This window comes from Crocuta crocuta, unplaced genomic scaffold, assembly GCF_008692635.1.
Source record: "Crocuta crocuta isolate KB4526 unplaced genomic scaffold, BGI_CrCroc_1.0 scaffold56, whole genome shotgun sequence".
Taxonomy (NCBI): Eukaryota; Metazoa; Chordata; class Mammalia; order Carnivora; family Hyaenidae; genus Crocuta; species Crocuta crocuta.
In genome coordinates, this window is record NW_027531334.1 from 3,539,980 (window position 1) to 3,563,624 (window position 23,645).

Here is a 23,645-nt window from a genome sequence, read left to right on the forward strand (position 1 = left end):
GGCCAGAAAGCCGGGCCGCCCGCCTGCCCCGAGCAGCCGCCGGCCGCAGCGCGCCTCCCCGCCCAGTGCTCCGAACGAGACGCGTGTCGCAGCCCCAGCCTGGCAGCATCCTTCCTCCAGAACACGGGGGCAGGGACCCGGGCCGCCGGGAACGGCCTGTAGACCTCCCTTCCGAAGGCAAACTCCGCTCCGCCACCAGGTCAAGNCAGGAGCTGGCCCCGCGGGGTTTCCAGTCTTGTGGGCAATTAAAATTTCCCATCCTAAACACGGTACATTTGTCAGAGGTGGCAGTCGGGGAAACTCAGAGTGTTGGGAAAAAAATACACTCTTTCCATTTCCATTCAGAGGCAGGGAGAGGAAATGGGGGGAGGTGGGGAGACAGCGATCGTTGCGTTCTCACTCGGAAGTATGGCAGTCTGCACTATTCAGCAGGTGTTAATCCACAAAACGAGGTGAAACCGAAAAAGAGCAAAGGCTTTTTTTTATTGGGGACTTGGAATTGCAATTCGGGGAGCACAGGCTTCCGAAAGCCAAAAAACTGTTGCTCTGGTAGGGCAAGCAAAAGGGGGATTATGAGAAAGAAGGGGTAATTGCATGTCGTAGACAAAGAAGGTAAGGAGAAAAGATGCCAATTTGGTGCTGACCAGTTGAGCCACTTCTGATAACCATCTTATTATTTTATCGCTGCTGTCAAATTAAACTGTCCCTACTAAGTGTTAATTAACTTTACTGTCTTCATATGACCTGAATGCCAGTTGCTCTGTTGAAATTTAACTGCTTGCAAAGCTATTGTCGCTGAACTTCACCAATAGGCACTTTAAAAAACAAATGTACATTTATTTTTTTATCCAAAATCAAATTATATATTCAAGCAATCAATTTATCCAGTATCAAATAATACATTCAAGCACCGAATTCTGTAATGATCTCTTCTTTCATGATGTGGCTTTTTTTTTTCCCACTTGAATTGATGATGAGAAGTCTTCTTATTTTACCAAGTTCCAGAGTTCTTGGCTCTTAGGGAGAGAGAAAGAGAGAGAGAAATCAATGAACTGTTCACCTTCTGAAGTCTTTCTGTTTTCCTAGGACCATCCTTTGACAAGACGCTAGGAAAAAGCTTTAACTTAAGGATCCATTGTGGCTGTAAATCTGAGGGCTGTAAGTAATACTATAATGACTGGATTTTTCCAAACAGGTACATGAAGTACACATTTTGAAAGGATTAAACGACTCATGGACTGCCAAAGGAGAGAACTGATATATATATATATATAATGGTGACATTAAATTAAGAAAATCAAGGAGAAAATTCTAAAAACTTCAAAACTGAAGAGAGACACATAAAAGAAGAAGGATCAAAGTGATGTTAAATGTCAGAAGGCAGTGCCAAATGCAAGAAGTCAATGAGATAATGTTCATATTAGAGAAAAATAACTTTTCTTTCTTTTTTTTTTTTAATTTTGAGAGTGAAAAAGAGAGAACGAGTAGGGGAGGGGAGGGGAGGGGAGAGACAGAATCCCAGGCAGGCTTCCCGCTGTCAGCGCCCAGCCCAATGTGGGGCTTGAACTCACGACCCTGAGATCATGACCTGAGCCAATATCAAGAATCAACACTTAACCGACTGAGCCATGCAGGCGCTCCTAAGGAAAAACAACTCTGAATTCCACTTTGGATGAACACTGCTACAGAGGTATATTTAAAATTTTTTTTAATAAAATGTATCATTTGTAGGGAGGTATATTTAAAAATTTTTTTAATAAAATGTATCATTTGTAGAGAAAACTTGTGAAAACGTCACAAGTATACAACTTGAAGTGTCATAGAGTAAACATACTTACATACTTACAGCCAGAAGCAGTTCAAAAATTGTATATTACCAGCTCTCCAGAGCTGTCACTACTACCCTCCATCTCTTCTACTTTTAACCTCTTAGAGGAAGCCTACTTGCTGGTGAACTTCCTATAAATGGTATCAAAGACTATGTCCTCATTTTACCTGGGTTCTTTCACTCAACAGTAGGTTTGAAGAAGTTTTTCTTGTTATTGCATTTGGTTGGGGTTCATTCATTCTCTCTGCTATAGACTGTCCATTCTGTAAATACTATATACCACATTTATTTCTCTATGCTACCGTTAATGGACATTTATTTCCAGGTTAGGGTTATTTTTAATAGTGGTGCTATAAATATTCTTATAAATGACTTTTTGTGGACGTACATATACCATTCTGTTAGATTTTTTTTTTGCCAGCTATATCTTTTCCTATCACTTTATTTTTAATTTTTCTTTATTGTTTTTTTCTCAAGTATGCAGATATTTTGCTGGACCTAAATTTCTAAAATCTATGGGAAGACTCTCTTCTATATTCTGTGAACAAAATGTTATAAAATTTTAGGATAAAAAAAGGTTTCTGTAAAGCTTTATATACATTTATATAATTCTCATAAAATTTATTCCATCAAAACTCTCCTTGAGAACACTTTCAAAAGAAGTATTCTAGATAAAAAGGAACATGAACCCAGAAGGATGCAACATAGAAAGATACATAGACAAGATAAATAATTCCTCAGAATTTATAATTGCCCCCAAAAGCAAATTCCCCTATTTCCCTATATAAAATAATTGAATAATTCAAACCTACATAGAAGGAGGAAAGGAGATCATGGGAGGTAGGTGAGAATTATGGCAAATTGTACATGTTTAAGAACTGATATTATAAAATAAATATAAGTATTGTCCTTAGTAAGTTAGGAGAGAACATCAGAAGACTAAGCATAAAATATAACTGAAGGTAACAAAAGAATATTCAACCCAATGACAGATACTATGGGAGAAAAAAAGAAGAAGATCACTGAAATGAAATATAAATTTAAGAATAAAATGGAAAAAATGTCCTATTATATATGTCACTAACTACAACATGTACAACTAGGTTAAAAATACAAAAGATAGAAACTTAGAACACGAAAGAGTGAATCAGGGGGAAAAAAAATCCCCGCCATTATGAAGTATATTTATTGCTTTCAAACTTCTTTGGAGAAGAAGAAATGTGCTTACATAAAATTAACATTTTGCAAAAAAAAGAGGAAAATGACATTTAAAATTCTAGGACAGGGGCATCTGGGTGACTCAGTCAGTATCAGCTGAGCAATCTGACTCTTGATTTTAGCTTAGGTCATGATCCTAGGGCCGTGGGATCAAGTCCTATGTTGGGCTCCGCACTGAGACTGGAGCCTGCTGATAAAACTAAAGGCAAAAATCAATTAGAAGGAACAAAGTTGAATGAACATAAAAGGGTTTTTGTCTAGAAATTAAATGAACAAATCTGTGGCAAAAATTGCTAAGACAGTTCAAAATAAAAAGAAATAATATAAAATGAAAAATGAGAACTAGCACTGATATAACAAATAGAAAAAGTAAGACAATATTAGGAACATCCATATCAATTTGAAAACACAAAATGGACAACATTCTGAAAGTGACAAATTGGTCACAAAAATGTAATAACTGACACTTTAACAATATTAAGTCTTCAATACATGAATTTGGGATGTTGTCCCATTTGCTGTGTTTTCTCTAATTTTGTTAGTTAATATTTTTAATTAATTTATTTTTAGTAATCTCTGCACCCAACGTGGGTCTCGAACTCATGACATCAAAAGTCACATGCTCTTTTGACTGAGCTAGCCAGGCACCCCTCATTTTTGTTTTATAGTTGACAGTATGCCAGTCTTTCACCTCCTTTGTTAGTTTTATTCCTAAGTATTTTATTTCTTTTGGTGTTACTGTAAATGGAATTATTTCTTCTAATTTCCTCTACAGGCAGTTCATTGTGTATGTAGAAACACAATTGATTTTTGTATGTTGATTTTTTATACTCTGACTTTAGTGGATTCATTTATTTGTTCTACGTTTTTTATGGAGTCTGGGATTTTGTATATAGAAGATCATGGCATCTTCAGACAAGGACAGTTTTACTTCTTCCTTACTGATTTCTATGGTTTTTTTTCTTCTTGACTAATTACTGAGCTAAGACTTCCAGTATTTCCAGTGCTGTGTTAAATAGAAGTGGCAAAAGTGAGCACTCATGCTTTGTTCTTGATCATAGAGGGCAACCTTTCAGTGTTTCACTGTTGGAGGTGTTGTTAGCTATGGGTTTTTCATATATGACATTTAATATGTTGAGATACATATTCCTTCTATTCCTACTTTGTTCAAAATTTTTATCATGAAAGTACATTGAATTTTTTCCAAATGCTTTTCCTACAGGTATTGAGATGATGATGTGATTTTTAGCCTTTATTGAATTAATATGGTGTATCGTACTAATGAATTTTCAGATGTTGAATTATCTTTGCATCCCAGAGATAAATCCCACTTGGTCATGGTGCGTGTGCCTTTGAATATGCTACTGGATTCAGTTTGCTAGTATGTTGTTGAAGATTTTTGCATCTATATTTGTAGGAATATTGGCTGGTAGCTGTGTTTTTATTTCTGTTTTCTTGTGATGTCTTTGGCTTTGGTATCAAGGTAATCTTGGTTTCAAAAAATGAGTTTGGAAGTGTTCCCTCCCCTTCAATTGTTTAAAGGAGTTTGAGAAGGATTGGCATTAACTCTTGTTAAAACTCTTTTTTAAAATTTTACTTATTTTTGAGACACACACAGAGCACGAATGGGGGAGGGGCAGAGAGAGAGGGAGACACAGAATCTGAAACAGGTACCAGGCTCTGAGCTGTCAGCACAGAGCCTGACACGGGGCTTGAATACATGAACCATGAGATCATGACCTACGCCAAAGTTGGACGCTCAACTGACTGACCCACCCAGGCGCCCCAATTCTTGTTTAAATGTTGATAGAATTCACTAGTGAAACCATGTCATCCTGGCCTTTTCTCAGTTGAAAATTTTTGATTTCTGATTTACTCTCCTTACTAGTTATAGGTCTATTCAGACTTTTCTACTTCTTCAAGGTTTAATCATGGTAGGTTATATTTTTCTAGGAATTTATCCATTTCTTCCAGGTACCCAGCTTGTAAATTTGTAAGTGTTCATAGTAGTCTTTTATGATCCTTTTTGTTTATGTGGCTTTAGTCTCTTCTTTCATTTCTGATTTTATTTATTTGAGCCTTCGCCCTTTTTTTCTTAGTTTACCTAATGGTTTACCAATTTTGTTTACCCTTTCAAATGACCAACTCTTAGTTTTGTTAATTTTTTCTATTATTTTTCTTTTTTTGTTGTTGTTTCGATTTCATGTATTTGTGCTCTAATCTTTGTTATTCCTTCTGGTAGTTTGAGATCAATTTTTTTGTTCTTTTTCTAGGTCCTTAAAGAATCGAGTTGGGTTTTTATGCAATCCCTGTCAAAACTCCCATTGCATGTGTTTGACAGAAATTAAAAAAAAGCACAATTCTGTAATTGATATGGGACATAAAAATCATAAATAGTTAAATCAACCTTGAGAAAGAAGAATGAAGCTGGAGGCATCACACTTCGTGATTTCATAATACAGTGCAAAGCTACAGTAATCAAAACTGTGTGGAACAGATATAATGACCAACGGAAGAGTTTAGAGAACTCAGAAATAAAATCCACACATATACGGTGAACTGATATTTATAGGACTGCCAAGAGCACACAATGGAGATAAGTTCATCTCTTGAATAAATGTTGGGAAAAGTAGATACCCATATTCAAAAGCATGAAACTGGACCCTTCTATCTACCATCGATATACCATCAGACAAATCAACTCAAAATAAAGACTGGGTGGCTTAGTCGTTGCGCATCTGACTTCAGCTTAGCTCATGGTCTCACAGTTGGTGAGTTCCAGTCCCACATCAGGTGAGCTCATGTCCCACTTTGGATGAGCTCCAGCCCCGTTTCAGGTAAAAGCACAAACCCCGGGTGAGCCCCGCTTCTCTCTCTCTCTCTTTCTCTCTCCCTCCCTCTCTCTCTCTGGCCTCACTTACTTGTACCCTTTCTCTCTCTCTAAAAAATAAAATAAAAAATAAAAAATGTCTCAAAGAAATAATAAATTTAAAAAGTAGACAAAAGATTTATGTATAAAACCTGAAACCATAAAATTTTTATAAAATTTATAAAACTATAAAAACACAAACAAAAAGTTTCATGAGTTTGGTCTTTGCAATTATTTCATGGATGTGACAACAAAAGTACAGGCAACAAAGGGTGCTTGGGTGGCTCAGTCAGTTAAGCAACTGACTTTGGCTCAGCTCATGTCCTCATGGTTCATGAGTGCAAGCCCCACGTTGGGCTCTGTGCTGACAGCTGGAGCTTGGAGCCTGCTTCGAATTCTGTGTCTCCCTCTCTCTCTGACCCTCCCCCACCCACGTCTCTCTCCCTCTCTCTCAAAAATAAATAAACATTAAAAAAATTTTAAAGTACAGGCAACAAAAGCAAAAATAGACAGATGGGACTATATCAAGCTAAAAAGCTTCTGCGCAGCAAAAGAAACAATTAATGGAATGAAAGGGCAACATACAGAATGGTACAGGATGGGTGAGTCTGCCTTTCAGGAGGCCTTCAGAGTCATAAAACCCATCACGAGCACACAGATGTTGGTTTCTCTCTGTTATTAATGCATCTGAGACTGGAACATATTTACATGTATTCCAGCTGTGGCTACAATTACTCAGATACACTGGTGAGTAGTTCCAGGACAGGCAGCAACTTTGGGTTGCTCTCAGGATTTGTTCTCCACATGGATCTCGGAGGCCTTGACTCAACCCCAAAGTGTTTATGGCCCTCCAGTCCTTGAAAATAGTTCACTGCCTTGAGCCTCTGCCTCTTATCTCAATTTCACTCATCATCTGGCCTAACGAATTTCTAAAATGAGTTTTCATTTCATTTAGGGCATGTTTCCAGGTGTGTTTTTAAATTAATCAGCATTAGTGATAAAAGATAACTTGACTGCTGGAAATAAATAGTTTCAAACCATATGACTGATAAGAGGTTACTCTCCAAAGCACGTAAAGAACTGCAACTCAATAGACAAAAAAAATAATAACCTGCTTAAAAAAACATAGGCTAAGGATTTGAAATTTGAACAGGTATTTCTCAAAGAGGATATAAATGGCCAACAAGGATGTGAAGTGCTCAATCTCATTAATCATCAGGGAAATGCAAATCAGTGCCTCCATGAGACATTACCTGACACATGCCAGGATGGCTGTTAATCAAGAAAACAAGACAGGGGAGTGGTTGAGATGGCAGTGTAGGAGGAACTGAGTTCACTTCCTCCCATGAGTTCACTATCAGGGCATAACTCTAGGAGCTTTTGAAAACTAGGGGGCTTAATTTTGGGAGAGCCAGAGGGCTATAGGGAATTGAGACTCTTAAAGGGCCAGCATACTATAGCACTCCGAGACCCAGCACAGAAGCAGCCTTTTGAAAAGAACCTGGGCTATCCATGAAGGAGATTCATCGACTAACTTTAGGATATCTGTGATTTAATATTGTTAACATGTCACCTCACACCTGTCAGAATGGCTACTATCAAAAAGATAAGAGAAAACAAGTGTCAGAGAGGATGTGGAGAGAAGAGCGCCCTTGTGACTATTGGTGGGAATGTGAACTGGTGTTGCCATGGTGGAAAACAGTATGGAGGTTCCTCAAAAAATTAAAAATATAAATACCGTATGATTAAGTAATTCCACTTCTGAGTATTTACCCACAAAAAAGCGGAAACACTAATTCAAAAAGATATATGCACCCCTGTGTTTATTGCTGTGCTATAGAAGTAACCTAAGTATCCACCACTAGATGAGTGCATAAAGAAGATATGAGATATATATATATATTTCTCAGCCATAAAAAAGAATTAAATCTTGCCATTCACAACAACATGGATAGACCTAGAGGGTATTATGCCAAGTGAAATAAGCCAGACAGAGAAAGACAAATACCATATGATTGCAGTTATATGTGGAATCTAAAAAACAAAACAAACCAACAAACCAATGAACCAACAAAAAGCAGAAAGACTCATAAATGCTGAGAACAAACTGATGGTTACCAGAGGGGAAGGCAGTGGGGAAATGGGCAAAACAGATGAAAGGGATTAAGAAGTACAAACTTCCAGTTATAAAATAATTAAGTCACAGGGATGAAAAGTACAACATAGGGAATAGAGTAAATAATATGGTAATAACTTTGTGTGATGACAGTAACTACGTTTATTGTGGTGAGCATATATAACATATGTAATTGTCAAATCACCATGTTGTACACTTGAAACTAATATATAATATTGTATGTTAACTTACTTCAATTAAAACAACTTGCTAATAACTAGAAAGAAACAAAGCTAAACTAAACCAATAAAACAAGAAACAAAAGACAACATAGGTTGGTAAGGATGTGGAGAAACTGAAACCCTTGCTTGCTATTGGGGGGATACAAAATGGTATGGCTAATGTGGAAACAAGTATGGAGATTTCTTTAAAAGTTAAAAATAGGGATGCCTGGGTGGCTCAGTGGGTTAAGCGACCAACTCTTGATGTCAGCTCAGCTCATGATCTTACAGTTGTGAGATTGAGCCCCACGTTGGGCTCCACACCTAGTGCGGAGCCTGCTTAAGATTGTTTCTCTTTCCGCCTCCCTTAAGCCCTCTCCCCTCTCAAAAAAATTAAAAATAAACATACATATGATGCAATCCCACTTCTAGGTATATATGGAAAAGAAGTGAAATCAGAATCTCAAAGAGATATTAGTATTTCCGTGTTCATTGCAGCACTGTGCACAATAGCTAAGATGTGGAAACAACCTAAACTGATCAGTGGATAAAGAAAACATGGTATATACAAGCAATAGAATACTACTCAACCTTAAAAAGCAGGAAATTCTGGGTGCCTGGGTGAGTCAGTTGGTTAAGCTTCCGACTTCAGCTCAGGTCACCATCTCATAGTTGGTGCATTTGAACTCCAATAACAGTGCAGACCTTGCTTCAGATCCTCTGTCTCCCTCTCTCTCTGCCCCTTCCCAGCTTGGGTGTACGTGCCCTCTCTCTCTCTTAAAATAATAAACATTTAAAAATAAATAAATAAATAAAGATCTAAGTAGAAAATAGAAAAATATGAAGGTAATAAATACAATAATAGTTTTGTGAATTTAGGTGGATAAGGACTTCTTAAATAAGTACCCAAACTCAAACTGTTAGTTGAAAAATTATTGAATTTAACAACATTAAAGCATCAAATATTTCTGTTCTTTTAATGATATAACTGAGAAATTTGATACAGTGGTGCTAAATAGGGAGAAGTAATCAACGTCTAGTACATAAAGAATCTAAAATATAAAGAATTTCTGCAAGTGGAGACAATCAGCAAGAAATTACACGAAGACGTAGACAAGAACCTCACAAGAGGGGAAACCTGAATGTCTAACAAATATATGAAGACATGCTCACACTTACTAATAATCAGGAAAAGAATCCACAAATCAAAGAAGTCATTCAACTGGTGTAGATCGGAGGGATCCTGAATCAGGAAATGAATAGAAGTATTCAAAGTCATTAAAATTAATACAATTTCATCTGAACCCACTAGTTCATGCAACTGGATTATATAAAGAAACCTTTGTTTCCACTTAGTTTTTAAATGATAGTTTCTGCTACCAAATGGATGATTTAATATGGAAGGTTAAGTCTTAAATTTGAAGGATACAAAATGAGAGCAAAAATAACACACCTGCCAATTACCTGTGAGCAGGAAGAGATTGACTCATTAAGGATTCCCCATCAGGATGTCTCAGCGGGGGTGTGATTTCAGGCCCATTCTCCGACCTACAAGTATGATGACATTGGTATATCCATAAAAAGAATACAGCCCAAACACTCCCCCTAATGGTGGTATATTGTGAGAGTATGCTATGAATAAAAAAATGGGAGATTCAGCTCTCCTTAGAGATTGATCAAAGTATCTTTTCAATGCTGACTTCAGCATAAATATACTCTATTAACAGAACTTGCAGGTTATTTCCAGTCTATTATAGTGGAGTCATAACTTACGATGTGTCCTGTTGAAGAGCATACCTTCTACACTCTCAAATTTGTACCTCAGGTTTTTATCTGCTCTGTGAATTCCAGATTCATATATAGAGATAATTGACATATTCTTTTGGATGTCAAATAAACATGCTCAAAATAGAACTCTTGATCCTGCCTCCAAAATTTGTTCTTCCTCTAATAATTCCCCATTTATAAAAGGTTTCTCCAATGTATGCCAAACATTTAGAATCATCAAGACAATTTTCCCCTTTTTACCCTTATTCCACATCTTATCCAGCAAGCAGCAAATCTTGTCATCCTAAACTTATCCCTAATTCCCTCAATTCCCACTGCTATCACCCTAGTCCAGACCACTTTTGATTTCCATTTTGACTATGACAATCATCTCTTTTAAAAACGTCCTTTCGTTCCTTCTTGAATTCTAAGAAACTTTGTTCACAGTCAGCCTTTTTTCACCACTCAGTGGATTCCGCTCCCACCAGTCACCTGAAGCCCTTAGGCTCTGTCCTGTCAAAATCTGTCCTCAAGAAAGAATCTTAAACTCAATTAACCATAAGCAGAAATTACTAACAGCCCACCTTTATAACAATCCCAAGTAGAGTGTCATTTTAACAAGAATAAACCCTTGGCTGCAAGAATTATTAAATATATGGAAAAGAGTTTTCCATCATCATTCTTTCCGTGATGAATTGTGCCATGAAAAAAATTTTTTTAGATTTAAAATTAGACCTCTTTTACCCACCTTCCCTATCGTAGTTAGGTAGTAATACAACTTACTTTTTCTTTCTCCGAACAAAATGGAAAATGATATGTGTAATACATAGAAAACATGTGAGTACACCAAATGAAGCAAATGTATACAACAGAGTATAAGGAGAACAAGAAGTACCTGAAAGACACAAGCAGAAATACGTCCTTTGTGACTATATGTCATTTCTATACACGATAGTTTAAATCTGCAATGCTCTTTTGATTTACCATTGCTTTGTTGATATTCAAATCGATACTATAATTTACCGTATTCAATTTTATAAAAGAATATACTAATGCATATTTAAATTGAAGACAGACAATATTTAATACCATTTTATCACACTCAAGAAAAAAAGAGAAAAGATATAACCACCAAAATATCAATCACAAGAAAATGTTTAAGAAAAATATAATGTAGTCACAATGAAATATTATTCAATTATTAAAATGGAATTTTTAAAGAATCTGCAAAAACCTCGGAAAATAAATTTATAATTATAATAATTAGTACTTAAGATTAATGTGTTAAGCAATGTGATAAGCATCTTATAAGGATTATTTACATTAACTAGGGGAGTAAAATTATTAGATACAGATGAGAAAATAGAGGCTCTTAGATGTTAAGAAAATTGCCCAAAGATACATAGTGATTTAGTGGCAAAATTGGGAAGCAAGTTTGGCATTATCTGATTCTAGAGCCTGCGGTCTTATGAAAAAGAATGTTGTAAAAAATTTTGAGTATCAACATTCTTTTTTATTTTATTCCAAGATCTTATTTAAATTGAAGTTAGTTAACATATAGTACAGTATTGGTTTTAGAAGTAGAATTTAGTGGTTCATCACCTACGTATACATAATGCCCAGTGCTCCTCCCAACAAGTGCCCTTCTTAATGCCCGTCACCCATTTAACCCATCATCCCACCCACCACCCCTCCAGAAACCTTCAGTTTGTTGTCTTTTTAACACTCTCTTGTGGTTTACCTCCGTCTCTGCTTTTATCTTTTTTATTTTTCCTTCCCTTCCTCTATGTTCATTTATTTTGTTTCTCAAATGCCACATATGTGTGAAATCATATGATATTTGTCTTTCTCTGATCAACTTTTTTCACTTAGCATAACACACTCTAGTTCCATTCATGTTATTGCAAATGGCAAGATTTCATTCTTTTTGATGGCTGAGTGATATTCCATTGTGTATATAGTTACCACATCTTCTTTATCCATTCATCTGTTGATAGACATTTGGGCTCTTTCCATAATTTGGCTATTGAAAGCACTGCTATAAACATTGGGATGCATGTGCCCCTTCAAATCAGCATTTTGGTCTCCTTTGGATAAATACCTAGTAGTGCAATTGCTGGATCACAGGTTAATTCTATTTTTTAATTTTTTTGAGGAACTTACACACTGTTTTCCAGAGTGGCTGCACCAGTTTGCATTCCCACCAAGAGTGTAAGAGGGTTTCCCTTTCTTTGCATCTTTGCCAACATCTATTAATTCCTGAGTTGTTAATTTTAGCCATTCTGAAAGGTGTGAGGTGGTATGTCACTTTGGTTTTGATTTGTATTTCCCTGATGATGAGTGATGTTGGGCATTTTTTGTGTGTCTGTTAGGCATTTGTATATCTTCTTTGGAGAAATGTCTGTTCATGTCTTCTAACCATTTCTTAACTGGATTATTTGTTTTTTGGAGTGCTGAGTTTGATAAGTTCTTTTTCTGATTTATTTTGAGAGAAAAAGAGCACAAGTAGTGGAGAGGCAGAGGGAGAGGGAGAGAATCCAATCTCATAAACCATGAGACCATGACCTGAGCCGAAATCAAGAGTCTGACACCTAACCAACTGAGCCACCCAGGTTTCCTACAAACACTCCTTATAGTAGCTATTTTGACCACAGTGTTCCCAAATTGTATTACAAATCCACTTCTATCTGTGCAGCCTTCTGAATATAATTACATTTTTCATGACAACTTAAATTTAACCAAAGGTCATCATGATTATCAATGCTAGTTCTTAGATATAATATAAAAACGAACCTGTACACTTTGTGGATGGGCCGTAAGGAAATTGCACTTATAGTAATGGCATTAATTATCATGCATTTTGCATTCTTAGGTCTACTTGTGGTAGCTTTTTGAGTCTTTTTTCTGCTTATTATAACCTCCCATCTCTTTTTAATTTACTGCTTTGAATTTTCCATTACCATTGAAGAGAGATTTTTGTTAGCGATTACTTCTTTACTGATACTGGTTAGGAAAATCCATGTGAGAAACTTTGTGCTATTTATTTTTGACTGTTCAGACATCATTTGGTCTCAGGTTCTAGTTTTAACTATGTTCTTTTTCTTTTTTAAATTTTTTTTGATGTTTATTTATTTTTGAGAGAGAGAGAGCATAAGAGGGGATAGGGAAAAGAGAGAAGGGGACCCAGAATCCAAAGCAGGATCCAGGCTCTGAGCTGTCAGCACAGAGTCCAACTCAGGGCTTGAATCCACAAACCATGAGATCATGATCATGAAGTCAGACGCTTAACCAACTAGGCCACCCAGGTGCCACTTAACTATGCTCTTTTTTAATGAGATACTACATAGCCCATTCAAATGGGGCAAAGAAGGCTGAATGGGTATAAAATGTGCAGAAAGCCCTGAAATTGGCACTAAAATATGAACACAGCACTAAAATCAATAATTTAGCATGGGAAATAATTAAATAATTATTTAAAGCAATAATTAAAGCATGGGGAAAAGGGCTTTCTATAAGATTTCAAAAGAATTAGAAATTTATAGGGGGCACCTGGGTGGCTTAGTCGGTTGAGTGTCCAACTCTTGATTTCAGCTCAGGTCATGATCCCAGGGTCATGGAATGGAGCCCACCATCATGCTCAGTTTGGAGCCTGCTTGGGATTCTCTCTCTCTTTCCCTCTGCCCCTCACCTGCTCATGTGCTTTCTCTCTCTCTTAAAAAAAAAAGAAAAGAAAGAAAAAAAGAATCAGGAATTTCTATCCTTAATATTTGTTGCAAAGCCAAGCAAGAAAGAATTCTCTTCTGAATTGATAAGTTACCTCTTTACCGACAGTTGTGTCTTAGTGAGAAGTGACATTAGCCATAATCATCCAGCCAATAGATTGATGGGAGATATGTACATATGCTACTCAATGTGCATATTCCAATCTCATGATCTGAGGAGATTTTACAGGAAAGAGGAGCTGATTACCTTCTGTTTCAAGAAACACATGTAACAAAAATATTTACCTTTTTGCTTCCTAAGACCCCATTAAAATTATAGTAACAAAAATAAACTGATTCAATGAAAAACAACAAAGGGACAGAAGAGTGATCTTCCTCGGCAAGAAATTTAAACAAATTTACAACAGATGTGAAGTGGATAGAGGAATGGCCTCTGCAGGTGCAGAGCAAGAGAAGCTGCAGGCTCATGTACACACAAAACAGTCTACACCTGCAGAGAGAGCCCCACAGAAGCTGGAGAGCATTAGAACTTAGGTGACAAAAGAAGGAGGGGTGAATTACAGAATGAAACTTACAGTCAAAAGCGCCCATTTCCATATCTGAAAGCATAGTTCTGGACAGCCAGGTGTGTTTATCCCTCAGCCAAAAAAAAAGAAAAAGAAAAAGAAAAGAAAAAAGGGGTGGGGAATGCAGTTAAGTAGGGTAGGGGGGTCAGACACCTTGAGTACAGGCCCCTTCATTCTGACTTTTAGAGTCTCCTGGCTAACTGCTGCCTGTTTGCTACAAACAAAAGTTTGTCTCTTTACAAGATACAAAAAGAATCTGTAAAGCTCCAGTCAGGGCTCATTAGAGTTTGAATAAAACCTATAATCAAAGTGAGAAAGATTGAGTGAAAGAAACATAAAATTTAAATGATGGTAGTAGCCCAAGGATGGGCAGTGGAGGAGATAACTAAAGAAACAGAAGATAATTACAACACTTCTAAATTATTATTCTTGGAAAGATTTAACAAGGTATTACTTTCTTAGAGCAGAAAGAGAAGGGTATGAAAAACTCAAACCAACTTTAATTTATAAAATTAATCTGAAATCGTAAAAGCAATTCAAAATTATAAGCCTGATTGTCAAAAGAAGGAAAACTTGAATGAAAAAATTTAAAGATTTTTTTTAAAAAAATCTCCCAGACATTATGAAGGAAAGAAAAAGACACATATTTTTTTAAAAGATGAAAATAAGATTCAGTGTAAATGTTGTCATGCCCACTTACCTGATGTTTATAAAAAGGGAATAAATTAAGTGAACACGTGGAAAATTTTCAAAAGGAGAGAATATTCAGAGTTTAAAGATTTGAGTCTCCAAATTCAGTGAACTCTCCAAATGCCAATTACATTAAAGTATTAGAAATAGAATAAAATACTCTAAAAATAGCAGTAGGAAGTTTCAGAGCTCTAAGGATAATGAGAAGATTACTATTACCAAAGAGAAGATACGATAATATTTATTGTTACAACTATCTGATTCACATTTGACTCCTCGGCAATGACAATAGATGAGCAAAGACAATGGCAGAATACTCTGCAAATTCTGAGGGCAGAAGGGTTGTTAAACCAAAGTTGTGTAACAAGCAAACTATCTATCAATCAGGTGAAACAGCATTGTAAGACCAGAGGAGAGATCCTGTGGCCTGTTAGCGTGACTATCAGAGTCACTAGGGAAATTTCCCACTGCTCTAATTCCACAGTACTGAGGGGACTCTGCTTTAACCAGGTTGTGCTAACCTGGGCAGTAGGGGTGAGGGGGAGAGATGAAAATGATGGGAGGGTAATTTATGTTGGCCTGAGTGTGTTATATCTTAGAGTAGTTTCATTTTGCGCTAGTTATTACCTTGTACTTTATTTAGGTTAGCCCATAGATTGTTGAATTCAGAAAAAAAATTTTTTAAATATTTTTATTTTATTTCTAGGAAAGAGAGAGAGACAGCGTGAGCAGGGGAGGGTCAGAGAGAGAGGGAGCCACAGACTCTGAAACAGGCTCCAGGCTCTGAGCTGGCAGTCAGCACAGAGCCCGACGCGGGGCTCGAACCCACAAACCGCGAGATCATGACCTAAGCGAAAGCCGGACGCTTAACCGACTAAGCCACCCAGGCGCCCCTGTTTAATTCAGAAATTAATGAGATGTCCTAGGTTCAAATGAGGTTATGTTTAGCCCATTTGGACTATGTACTAAGCTGCTTATTCCAATAGTCCAGTAGCTGGTTACATACCCAAAATTGTTAAACTTCCAAAAGATGTGATGTGTCCTTCACTCATTCATTCAAACTTTATGAATCAATATCATTGATGGCTAGTGATGCTTTTTAGTTCTTGGACAAATGTGACAAATTCTGGAGAAATTTTATCCTCACCATTTCTTGAGTTTACATTTTTCCCGAAAGTGATGAAGGACATTAACCAAAGGCTTAAGAAGCTTAGGGAAACACAAGCAAGATAAATACAAAGAATGTGACACCAAAGCATTAAAAATAGAACTGACATAAAACAAATACAAGGACAAAATCTTAAAAGCAGCCAGGATGAAAGGGAGATACATTTCAAAGGACCAGCAATAAAATTGGCATATATCTTTTCAACTAAAGTCATGAAAGTCAGAAGCCAATAAAATACCATTGTCGAGGTGATGAAAAATGCGAAATAACTATCAAACTGAAAACAGAAATCCTGTAAAAATGTCCTTCAAAAGTTAAAACATTTTATGACCAAAAATATTAAAGGAATTGACCATCTATAAATCTTCACCAAGAAAAAAAAAACAAAAAAGAATTCTTTAGGCAGAAGGAAAATAAAAGTGTGAACATGGACAAAGAAATAAAAAACAATGGAAAGGATAAATCTAAAAGAATATTATTCTAAGTAACAGAAACAAAAACAATAATATATTTTGGAATTTAAGCATAGATAAGAATTAAAATCAACAAAATATGCCCCTGAAACTAATATAACATTGTTTGTCAACTACACTCAAATAAGTAAATAAATGAAATGCACAAAACAATAGCACAAAGAGTGGGCATTCATATAAGCTCATTGCATTACCTGAAAAGTAGTAAAAATAATAAATTATATTAAGCTTTAATAAGTCAAGAGATGTATGTTGCAGTCTCCAAGTCAACCACTTAAAGAAGGGTGCAGAAATGGATAGTTAAGAAACTAATAGAGGAGGTAAATGAAACAAAAATAAAAAATCCAAAAGAATTTAGGGAGATAAAATAATATAAAACAGGTCAGAAAATAAAAAACAAATAATAAGGTGGTAAGTGAAAGCCTAAATATATCAGTATTTACACTTAATATATAAAGACAAAATGCTTTAGTGTTGAAAAATTACTAAGATGAAATATTAAAACAATTACTTAAATTTTATGGGCAATTATATTATATAAGTATAAAAACATAAATACATTGAAATTATTATTTAAATTTTTAAGAAAAATCATGTCTTGTTTACCTATGGCTTTGAAACAGAGGGTACGATGGACAAAGCTTGAGTGGAAGACAGGCAAGGCGAAATGGGCAGCTAAGAGAGACCGTCCATGGTGGATGAAACAAAAAATAGGCTTTGCCATGCTGCTGACGGCTGCCGAGGTAAGCAGTGAAAAGAACTATATTGGGAAGAAAGGAACCATATAGGGAGGAGGAAAAGTTGAAGGAGGTATGAGTGAACCTGGTCTTCACTGACTGTGGTCTAAATTCAGTGGAAAGCAGTTAAGGGAGATCAATGAACAAATTGCCCTTTAAGAACAGTTACCGCTGGAGGCAGACCTGGGGTAGAGAACATTTGCACTGCCTGATTCTTTTAACCGTGCATGTGTATCACAATGACTTAACCTTTCTAAAAATAGATGAGTACACAAACACTTCTGATATGAATTCTTAAAATATTTCCCCTTGTTGATTATTATTTCTACTTACATTCTTGTTTGACTGACAGAGGAACTATCTTCTCTTCATTCTTTAAAGGATGATCCATGTGCACAATCAGGTGTTGGAGGCTTAGGGACCTCACAGTCTCCAAGGAGACGTTGTATGTTTTAGTGATAGTCACCGTGCCATTTGGGTTCTGAGCAAGGTATTCTTCTGGTGGATTAATCAAGACTTTTGATGGGAAAAGAGATATCTGAGGAACAGGCTTTCCCACAGCTGAGTAAATAAATCTAAGAGAATCTTCAGAGTCAAGATTGGACTGGAGTTCAGTTTTTATTTCAGATACAGCTGAAACAAAAAGGGAGACACAAAATTAAATACAAAAATGTGTCACACCGGATTTCTAAAGTGTTAAAGATGGACTTCTCCACATTTCTATATGACAATGAAATGCTGTAAACATGCCCCTCTCAGATACCTCTCCTCACATTTTGCAAAACTTCACAATTCTATCTCTTATATCCACTATCTTCCAATTTAAGAGGAACACAGTTGGTATCTCCACTTTAATTCAACCTTAAAAATACATTATATAAATCTCCAACACTTTAAATTTATAGCAAAATAACGAGGGGACACTATGTCACTATCACTACTCTTTCAACATTTAGTTAATTTGTCAGGAAATTCTTATTCTCTAAGTCTTCTTTCCTCTTTCTTTCCTCTCTTTCTCAGTGAAAATTCTGATACCATTTACAACTTTTCCCTGCGGGATTAAAATCAATGCAGTGTAAAAAGTTAGATGAGAAGTCAGAAGACTTAAATGCTCTGCCTGGTCCGAACTGTGTGGAAATGAGAAAGCCACGTAACCATCATTGGCTTCCACTTTTTTCCTCCTGTATAACAAAAGATTTGACATGGATGACCTCTATTGTAGGCTTTCCTTCTTTAATATTCTTTCTCTGGACCTGAAACTTCAAAGATCACATCCTCATGATTTTGACTCTACATAAAACATTTGCATACCTATAATGTTAAGGCAGATTTGTCCACTACGGCTGCCATGCGGAAACACATTAAATAGACATTTGTAGCAGCCTTCATCTTCAAATGTTACTTCACGGATAGTTATGAATGAGGAGTTGGGTTCGATGAACTCACAGTGCAGCCGATCTCTGTATGGTGGAAGAATCCTTTCTCCATACGTACTGCTATATGTGCCAATATTTTGTGGTGAAGAACCCAGCATCTTCTGCCATGTAATTTGCACAACATCTGCTGGAGTTGTTAAGTTGCAAAAAATCGTCACGTTTTCTCCAAATACAGCTGTTTCATTATTCTTGCATATTATTCTATGCGAAGAGTCTGAAAACAAAACCCAGTATGAATTAAGAGCAATGTTCTTTCATACTACTTTGGACTTATCCCTGTCATAGCACTCACTTATCTCTCGGTTTTATAATTATCTTTTTATTTGTGTCTTTCCCCACTAGAAAATGGGCTTTCCTATCTTCTTCACCATTGAAAAGTAGTTTCTAAGTGTATTTCTGGCGTATACTACCTAACCAATAAATATTTACTGAGCACAAAAATTGAAACATAAATTAACCAACACAAGAATGGTAATTTTGATGAATCTCTGGAGGTTGAGTGTGAACTAGCTTGAGGGTAACAAACTCCCCTGGGCTCCGGTCTTAGGGAGGACCTAAAATTCCAGTTTCCACCAGCATGAACCTCGCCAGGTTCTCATAGTGAAAAGCCAAGAAAATTCACCTCATATCTTTGGCAAAGGAAGAGGAAAGTAATCATGTTGAAATAAGTCCAGTGCATTTTTCATAAAAAGTTCTAGTCTCCAGGGAAAAGACTTTACCAGAACTTATCTCACATAGGTGGAAGGACAGTGATCCAGATCTGGTTCCCCTTAGCTTTCCTGTCTTATGTAAGGTGGGGAAGGAAAGGGAAAAGGTACGAAAACTTGTAAAGATTACATCCAAGGGTCTAAGGTCCAGCAAGAGTGAAATTTAAACATATGATTTCGAAATACTTCCCTCCATAACTGTTCCCCACCACAGCAGTAGGTTTCCAATATAATGACAGTGGATTACAGCTGAAATGGTTGTAAGGCTCAGACAGGAGAGACAAAAACAGAAAAACTACAAGAATTTGAAACCCTTGATACCTTGACCTACAATAAACAGTAAACACAACCCAACTCCCTGTGAGAGTAACATAAAACCCAAGTTAAAGCTCCATTTGCCTTAGTTCTTATCTGATATATCATGTCTGGGTTAAAATAAGAAAAGTTATAAGGCATGGTAAAAGCCCAGAATAAAAATAATATGAAAAGACAAAGCAAGCATCCAAGCCAGACTCAAAAATAGTACAGATTTTGTAATTATCAGACAGAAAACTAAAATCAACTATGATTAATATAATAAAGACTCATGGAAAAGGTTGACATGTGCAAGAATATATGAATAATGTAAGCATAGACATTGAAACTCTAAAACGAATAAAGAGAAAATGCCAAAGACATTACAAGAAAATAAAACTATAGACCAACATTTCTTATAAACAGAGAGGCAAAAATCCTAAACCAATTGAATGCAAACAAGTGTTAAAAAAATAAAGTCCATGGTCAAGTGAGATTTATCCCATGTATGCAAAGCTGGTTCGACACTTGAAATTCAACTAATGTAATTCATTACATCAACAGACTAAAATAGAAAAGTCACAAGATCACATGAACAGATTCAGAAAAAGCATTTGATAGAATCCATCACCAATTCATAATAAAAACTCACAGTAAACTAGGAATAGAGGGTAACTTCCTTCACCTGATAAAGAACATTTTCGAACAAAAAACAATATCTACAAAAACCCTACAGCTAGTATCACACTAAATAGTGCAAAACTCGAAGCTTTCCCGCTAAGATCAGGTACAAGGCAAAGATGCCCCCTCTCACCTATCCTTTCCAACATATACTTATAGGTCTTTCTAATGCAATAAGGTAAGAAAAAGATACAAAAGGTATGCCAATTGGGAAGAAAGACATAATACTGTCTTTGTTCATAGATGACATGATTATTTATGTAGAAAAGTAGAAAGAATCAACAAAAGAAACTCCTGGAACTAATAAGCAATTATAGCAAAGTTGTAGGATTACACAATAAATATACAAAAGTCAATCAATTTCCTGTATATCAATAATATATAATTAAAACATAAATAATACCATTTACATAAGCAGTTCCCAAACCAAATATTCATGTATAAACCTAACAAAATAAGTACAAGATCTATATGAGGGAAATTATAAAACTCTGATGAACAAATCAAGGAAGAACTAAATAAAAGAAATATTCCATGTTAATGAATAGGAAGACTCAATATTGTCAAGATATCAGTTCTTCCCAACATGATCTGTAGATTAAATGCAATCCCGATTAAAATCTTAACCAGTTATTTATGGACATTGACAAACTGATTCTAAAGTTTACATAGAGAAGTGAAAGACCCAGAATAGCCAACACAATGTGGAAGGACAACAAAGTTGGAGGGCTAACACTATTCAGCTTCAAAACTTACTATAACTAGAGTAATCAACACAGTGTGGAATTGACAAATAAATAAGTAAATAGATCAATGGATCAATACAGAGCCCAGATATGGACTCACTCACATGAAGTCAACTGATCTTTGGAAAAGGTGCAAAGAAATTCAACAGAGAAAGGATAGCCCTCTTTTAAAGTTTTATTTATTTTATTTTTATTCCTTTTTTATTAAAAAATTTTAAAGTTTATTTATTTTTGAGAAAGAGCACACGTAAATGGAGGAGAGCCAGAGAGAGAAAGGGAGACGCAGAATACAAAGCAGACTCCAGGCTCTGAGCTATCAGCACAGAGCCTGACAAGGGACTCAAACTCACGAACTGCAAGATCATGACCTGAGCAGAAGTCATTCGCCTAACAGGATGAGCCATCCAGGTGCCCCAAGGATAGTCTTTTTTGACAAATGATGCCGCTGGGACAGTTGGGTGTCTGATTCTTTTCCTAGGGCTGCCATAACAAATTACCACAAACTTCGTGGCTTGAAACAATAGAATTTATCTTTCACAGGTCTAGAGGTCAGAAGTCCTAAATTAAGGTGTTTTGATTTAGGGCTGACCCTAACTCAAAATGATTTCATCCTGAGATCCTTACCTTAATTATGTCTGCAAAGACTTTATTTCCAAATAAGATCATATTCTGAGGTTCTAGACAGACAAGAATGGGATTGGGAGCACTGTTCAACCCACTACAATGGCCATATGCTAAAAGAAATAAAGATAAACACCTCACTAACAAAAATTAACTCAATCTGGATTGTAGACCTAAATGAAAAATGCAAAACCATAAAACTTAGAAGAAAACACAGGAGAAAATCTAGGTGACCTTGTGTTTGGTGATGAGTTATTAGATATAAATACCATCAGGATGATTCATGAATGAAAAAAAATTGATGTTAGACTTTATTATAATTAAAGACCTTTGCTTTGCGAAAGACAATGTGAATAAAATATAAAGACAAGCCACAGATTGTAAGAAAGTATTTGGAAAACATGTAACTGATAAAAGACTTTGTCATAGTCTGTTCAGGCTGCTATAATTAAATAATACAGACTGAGTAGTTTATAAACAACAGAAATTTGTTTCTCACAGTTCTGGAGGCTGGAAATCCAAGATCAGGGGGGCAGCATGTTTGAGTAAGGGCTCTCTTCTGGGCCATTGAATTCTTGTTGTGTCCTCACATGGTGGGAGGAACTAGGAAATTCTATGGATTTTTTATAATCTAATCCCATTTTTGAGGGCTCCACATCATGACCTACTCACTTCCCAAAGGCCCCACCTGCCTATACCATAACCTTTGAGGGTTACAATTTCAACATGTGAATTTTGAGGGGACATAAACACTCAGGCCATAGCAGACTTGTATCCAAAATATACAAAAAACAGTAAGAACACGAACAATATACTTTAAAAATGGCCAAAATGTCCAAATGGACACCTCCCCAAAAATAATATATAATTGGCAAAAAAACACATGAAAGGATGCACAAAATCTCTTGTTGTTAGGAAACTGCATATTAAAATAATAATGAGTTTCTACTACACACCTATTAGACTGGCTAAGATTTTTAAAATATACACAATACTAAATGTTGGTGAGGATGCGGAGGACCAGGAACTCTAATTCATTGTTGACTGGAGTACAAAAGGTGACAGCCACTTTGGAAGGACAATTTGGCAGTTTCTTAACAAACCTACACATATTGCTACCATGGAATCCAGCAGTTGTGCTCTTAGGTATTCACCCAACTGATTTGAAAACTTATAACCATATAAAAATCTACAGGTAAATGTTTAAAGCAGTATATTCATAATCACCAAAAACGGAAAGCACCAAGATGACTTTAATAGGTGAATGAGTAAACTGTAGTCATCTATACAACAGAATATTATCCAGCGATAAAAAGAAATGAGCCATTGAATCACGCCCACACATACAACCCGTGGATAAACGTGGAATGCATATAGCTAAGTGGAAGAAGCCAAAGTAAGAATCACACACTGTGTGGTTCCAAGTATATGCCATTTTGGAAAAGGTAAAACTATAGAGACAGTAGGAAGATCAGTGGCTACCAAGGGCTCAGGAGTAGGGAGGAGAGTTGAATAGGTGAGACACACAGGATTTTTAGGGCAATGAAACTATTCTGTATGGTACTGTAATGGTTGGTAAGTGACCTTACACATTTGTCAAAATGTATAGAGATTGACAGCACATAAAGTGAATCTTAATGCAGACAATGTAAAAAATTATTGGGGCACCTGGGTGGCTCAGTCGGTTAAGCAATCCAACCCTTGATATTGGCTCAGGTCAAAATCTCATGGTTTGTGAGATCAAGCTCCTCATTAGGCTCATGCTGACAGGATAGTACGAAGCCT

At 36.1% G+C, this 23,645-nt stretch overlaps 1 protein-coding gene across 1 annotated transcript in view; it reads right to left on the bottom strand.

Annotated features, from left to right (window-relative positions):
* The window catches only part of LOC144238112 (nectin-1-like), a 29,329-nt gene that overhangs the window by 157 nt on the left and 5,527 nt on the right, over nucleotides 1-23,645 (bottom strand). The window contains exons 2-4 of the mRNA XM_077771864.1: nucleotides 18,687-19,025; nucleotides 17,709-18,008; nucleotides 24-234 (exon numbers count right to left, since the gene is read on the bottom strand). Of these exons, the coding sequence (XP_077627990.1) occupies nucleotides 24-234; nucleotides 17,709-18,008; nucleotides 18,687-19,025 (850 nt within the window). The remainder of the gene's footprint in view (nucleotides 1-23; nucleotides 235-17,708; nucleotides 18,009-18,686; nucleotides 19,026-23,645) is intronic.